This window comes from Aethalodelphis obliquidens, unplaced genomic scaffold (assembly GCF_003676395.1).
Source record: "Aethalodelphis obliquidens isolate GAN/ISIS:26980383/991018 unplaced genomic scaffold, ASM367639v1 scaffold14, whole genome shotgun sequence".
Lineage (NCBI taxonomy): Eukaryota > Metazoa > Chordata > Mammalia > Artiodactyla > Delphinidae > Aethalodelphis > Aethalodelphis obliquidens.
Window position 1 is genome coordinate 27,126,737 of NW_020837958.1, and position 5,852 is coordinate 27,132,588.

Here is a 5,852-nt window from a genome sequence, read left to right on the forward strand (position 1 = left end):
ATGCTTGAAGGGAATCTTGGAGCAGCTGGCAGGTCTGGGGTGGGGAGGGGAGGAGTTGGGTAGCAGTAGAGGACACTGGGTAACTAGGAGTCACCAAAGGTGCTGGGCACCTGTGCACAGGGGAGTGCATCAAGGTCAAGTTTGGACGGTGGCAAATACTACCCAACCCCCATCCTCTTGATCTACATCCTCACCCACACACGTGACCAGCAAGTAAGACAAGCTCCAACCAGCAGTGTCAACAGAGCCAGGGAGCCAGCCTGGCGCCAAGATGCACCGGCCAGGACTGTGACCCAGGCTGTGAGGACATCCAGGGCCCCTGGTGCCATGACCCACACCCCCACCTCTGCAAGACAGGCACGTGCCACACAGGCAGACAAGCAGAGCAGCCAATGGCCCTTGGGTATTTTTTATTTTTTTTCACACAAGCAATAGGATGGAGTTGTCCCATCCTTGCTCCCCTTGCATTGAATGTGCCTCGGGTCTTATGACCCTAGAGTGTCACTGGAGCCCCCTCCTCTCACTCCCAGTGCAGAAGGGGCAAGGAGGAAAGACCTGAGAGTGGGTGTGTATGTGGGGGGCGTCCCAGCTCTCTGAGCCAGGCTCAGCAACCCCTCAGCAGCTCCCTGAGGCCCTCTCCCTAAAAGACTTTGACACACAGCAGGTCAGAGACAGCTGGCAGAGTAAGATATAGATAGGCTGGGAGACAGACTACACACAAAACACTCACATACAGATGCACACACAGGCTGGCCCCTTCCTTTGGCGTGGTTCACCCTAGCCCTGGGGATAGGGTCTGAGGGTGGTGGTGTGGGGCCTGAGTTCTGGGATGGCCTTTGAGAGATGGGACCAACTTGAACCCTTGGTACCCCAAACTCCCAGGCCAAAGTAGTCCCCAGTCTTGCCTACCTGGATAGACACCCCTTCACCTTCCCACCCAACACTTAGAGATTAAGATTGTTCAAGTAACAAGGATAGATGTGGGAAAGGGAGACTCCACCCCATCCAATCTTCCCAACTAGCGGCCTGTGAAAGGGGCTTCAAGCCCTGGACGTGGGTCATCTCAGCACAGACTCCTCCCCTCCTCCCTCAACTCTGTGCAAATCAGAAAGACTGGAAGTGGGCGAGTTAGACTCTTCCACCTAGTAGAAGTAGGGGAGGTTGAGAGGATGAGCACCATGGCCCTCCAGAGGGGCTCTGACAGTCTGGATGGGGTGGTACAGGTGGGGAGATATCTTCTTCTGGCTCCAGCAAGGAGCATCAAGCTGGCTGTTTTTAGTTCTCAGCATTGTCCTGGACCACTAGCTTTGCTAGAAAGATCCTTTTTGCTGCTTATCCCCTCAAACTTGTGCATTTCACAGGTGGTACCTGCTGCCCCAGGCTGGTACTTCAGCCATCCTGATCCAGCTCTTGCAGGTTCCCAGGTTCTGGACCCCAGCGCCAGGAGCAGAGAGGGGTGACGAGCACCTGGCCCCTCATTTGGCCTTGCTCAGTCTGTAGTCTTCCACTGGCTCCCGGCTCTCGACAGCTGACAGGGCGATGAGCATCTGGGCGGCGTAGTAGGTGGACATGATGAGGGCCCGCGAGTAGGGCACAGGAAAGCAGAACTTGTTGAGGGCGATGGTCAGGTCTGAGACAATAAAGAGCAGTGCACCACTGCCCGCCGCCAGCTCAGTCCAGCGCCAGGCAGTCCCAACCAGCTGTAGCCCTGCCACAGCCCGCCAGCCCATGAAGCTGATAAGGGCCATATAGACCCCCACCAGGTAGGTGAAGGCACCCGTGAGGCATGGGTAGAGGAGGGCATAGCACAGGCCCGACAGTACTGCCATCACCAGACCTGTCCGAAGAGCCAGTGGCCGCATGCCAAAGGCCGAGGCATAGAACATGTGGGTCACAGCAAACATCAGCAGACCTAAAAGTGAGAGGGGATGATGGGATGTTGAAGGCAAGCTCAGGCGAATAACCAGTGACGGGAGGCGGGGGTAGGAGTAGAGTGCTTGGGATAACCCAGGAGCTTTCTTCTGAGAGTAACAGGGGTGGGAAGAAATCCATGAAGGCAAAGATACCCTCCCCGACTCTCCTGTGGCACTCCAGAACTGATCACCGTATCACCGGCAGGGTCATCCTCTGACAGGGGCCCCAACAGTCTTTGGCCACAGAACCCCTCAAATTCCCCATATTCTTGTTTTTTAAAAAAACCTCCCTTTCCCAAATCCTTGGCCCCCCAGGGTCCTCTAGCCCCCAACCCCAGGATTCCTCCCAGGTAGCTACTGTGATGACTGACCGTGCACAAAGTAGCCCTGGTCCTGCCAGATGAGGAAGGCATCACCTAGAGCAGAGAAGATGAGCCCCACAAAGATGCGGGTGGCACTGGGGTGGGCCAGCAGGAATCCCAGGCCGTGGGCCAGAAGGAAGAGCCAGAGGCAGAAGATGGGCAGGCACTTGACGAGGGCGCTGACCCACGACGGGCTGGACGAGGGCAGCCAGAGCACAAAATACACACAAGTGGCTTTGAAGAAGGGCACTAGCTTGGGTCCCTCACTCTTCACCTGGAGGACATAGGACAAGGGCAGCACTCAGAGCGTGGGAGCTCAGAAGCCCAAAGCGGGGCTCAGAGCCAGCACCCTCAGCCCAGGCATCCACCCCAAAGACAGGCCCACCGCCCAAGCAGAGAGGATTGACACACAGAAACCCAGTTTGGCCTGCCCCAAGCAGCCAGCAGAGTGTGAACAAGCCCATCATTACCCTGAGGCTTAATTGATTAGGAAGAGAAAGGGCTCCCCTGTCCCTGCTAGTTGCATCCATTCTTGGCCCCGGGGCAGGACCAGAATAGTCACTCACTGCACAGAAAACAGACTTTGCAATAGTGTCCCATCCTGCAGCCCAATGCTTCTCCCTTCCTGCCCCCTCCCTCTCCTTCCCCAAAGCCCCTTTGGCCTCTCTCTGCCAGTATCAGCCCCCAGCTGTCTGGAATAGAGTGGAGACAGCAGGAAATCACAGAGACGCCACAACTGGCCAACTCGTGATCCTCAGCAGTAGGGCCAGGACACAGGCCCAGCGACACCAGGTGAGCGCCAGGAATGTGTGGGCACCGTCAACCATCTCAGCCCCCACAGGCTCTCTCCCTGGCCAGTCTGCAAACTCAGCCTCCACTCCAGCTGCCCCAGCCTCAAGGTACCATCAAGGGCAAGGAGAGGAGACAGGGATGCTGCCTAGATATATGGACCCATGAGTTAGGAGCAAGAAAACTGTCCCTGAAATACCAGCAATCTCAGGAATTGGGGGGTTGGAGAGGGTGTCAGTCAGCCTCATTTCCCAGAGAATAACAGCAACTCGAGGCCCATCAGAAAGAGAGGCAGGAAGGGGAGGGAGAGGTTCTCTTCCCAGCTTTTGATCAGAAGCCAGCAGTCAGGCTGGGAGGAGATGAGGAACTGAGAGGGGGAAGTTAGAGCAGCTGACTTGGACTCAGCCGGATTAGGGGGGAGGGCAGCTAAAGAAAGGTTGTGTCCAAGGCCATGCAGGCACCAGGGGGCTGCTGCAGATATTCTGAATCTGTGATCCCCTGAAGCTCCTTTTCTTGGGCCTCTGGTACTGGGGCTCTGAGAGTGATTCAGAGCAGCTGAGGTTTCCGGTATACTCATGCTCTGCCCCAAGTGACAGGCCTCTGGCTGGGTGAACCGCCTAGCCCAGGGCTCTGGGTACACACTCAGACTCTCAGACCTTCAGTCCCTGGTTACCTGGGACTGAACAGGCTGTGATGAAGGAGGCTGGGAAGAGGCAGATGGTGGGTCCAGGGTCTAAGCCTGCCCTGGCTCTGCCAGGGGTGAGAACAGTGAGAAGAGATGACTAAGTTCCTTCCTATGGAGATTCCCCCAGGCAGGCTGGTCAGGGCAGGGACACGGGCAGAGGAGGAGACGGCTTATCCTCACAGTCCCCAGATCTCCCCAGCCTCCACCTGCCAGCCCTTGGAAGCATCTACTCCACACCCCTCCCCCAGCCCCATGTTTCCTAGAAGGAGAAACAGCAGTAGCAGCTGGGGAGGTGTTGATAGTCACAGAGAACCCAGCACTAGAAGGAGGAGGGGGGCGGGGGAGAGACAAAGGTTCAGGTGAGAAAGTCTGAACAGGGCTGTCAATAGAGAACGACCTCTTCTCCTCCAGCGCGTTATCAAGGCTGTTTAGACTCACAGGCGTGCCCTGCACCGCCCCAGACTTCTCTATAAGATGAGGAAAGGGAGGAAACAAATTTGGAACAGGATTCCCAGGAGGTCCCAGTCACCCTCCTGCTCTCCCCCGCCCTCTCCCACGCCTCGCTCTGGTCTGCCCACGCAGAAGCCTGCGGTCCGCTACCGTCCCCTTCCTCTCCCAGGCAGCGATCCAGCCGACCCGCGCCAGACACACAGCGATCAACAAAGTCACGCTTCCGAGTCACGTGCCCACTGTTTTCCTCCCTCCCTCCGACCGGCTGGGGGCGCGCGGAGGAAGGGTGCAGAGGTTTGGGATGCGGCGGACCGTGACAGCGCCGACTCCCGCCTGGGGACGCGGGCCGCCGCGGGATCCCTGCCCTTCCTCAGCCCCCGGCTGCTTGGCCTCCCGCAGCCCAGTCCCCAGGCCGGTGGGCTGTGGCCGCGCCGGACACTGGCTCGCTCGTTCACACACTCACCACAGTGACCGGGGACACCATGGCGGAGGCGGCGGCCGCAGCAGCTGGCACCCGGCTCCAGGCTGCAGCTGCCAGGACGCGCCCGCAGCCAGGTGAGGAGGCGACGACGTAACAAAGCCCCAGTGATGGACAACACCTCCCGCGCGCCGGGCGCTGAGGGTTCTTGTCTGCGATCCCCACGACGTCACTGCAGACACGGCCAATGAGCAGGCTGGAGTCGGCTGCGGGGGTGGGGGGCGGGAGGAGTGAGGGTGGCTGGGGCTGCGGGCTAGACCCCGCCCACCACCCACCCACACTCCCACACCCCCACACCCTCACACCCACACACCCGGCCGCTACTGCCAAGGGTAGAGAGGCTTGCCTATCCCTGGTGGCTGGAGGCGGGGCCCTGCATGTCCCGCCCGTCTGGGAATCAGTGCCAAGGCATCCTGGAAAGTAACCGTGACCGCAGGCCCCGGGTGAGGACGGAGATTGGCCGAGAGACAAACACATTCTTGCTCTGGTCACACGGCTACACACATTTTTCTCATAACCCGGGGATAAAAGGCAAAGACAGATTCCCTTCAGCCTTTAAACATGCAGTCCGCATGGACAGTTACAATTAGACCCACAGCCTTCACTGTGTACAAACCCACATCCAAATGGACCCACGATGGTCAGCAGACGTACAACTTTCACCATGAAAAGAGACATGTAGCAGCCCATAGACCCATACATATGCACAAACACACACAGGATCACAATTACTCTTAGGCATCAAACAAGTACATGGACACAAAACGAACAACCACAGATGGACACACATCCTTCAAGGTAAAAAGAGACACATATGTAGGCATGCAGCATCCTATAGACCCATGATAAACCCAGTTACTCAATTGCCCTTAGGCACACACTTCTCACAACTCAGAGACAGCTGTAACACACACAAGAACACACCAGGAATGATAGGCAGGCAGACCTGAGCATACTTAAGGACCCAAAGGAGTGTGAACTAACTCCACCAAAAATGCAACTTAAGCAGATTAATGTTGATGTCACACAGACTAAAAGTACACAGGCACATTTGGAACCAAGCATGTTCAGAATCATGGGAATTACATGAGAGAAATGGTAGGCAGTCAAATAGACTGGGACTTTGTCCCAGGTTTGCCACTTCCATGCTTCCCCTCTCTGGCCTTGATTTCTTC

The 5,852-nt window shown here is 57.2% G+C and overlaps 1 protein-coding gene across 1 annotated transcript; it reads right to left on the reverse strand.

Moving 5' to 3' along the window:
- Positions 1-393: 393 nt before the first annotated feature.
- TMEM86A (transmembrane protein 86A) lies at positions 394-4,907 on the reverse strand. The gene is made up of 3 exons (XM_027115218.1): positions 4,663-4,907; positions 2,285-2,549; positions 394-1,912 (listed from the first exon to the last, which is right to left on the reverse strand). Exons 1-3 carry the CDS (start codon positions 4,681-4,683, stop codon positions 1,476-1,478), a joined length of 723 nt encoding a protein of 240 aa, XP_026971019.1. The 5' UTR covers positions 4,684-4,907; the 3' UTR covers positions 394-1,475.
- Between the last annotated feature and the right edge of the window lie 945 nt (positions 4,908-5,852).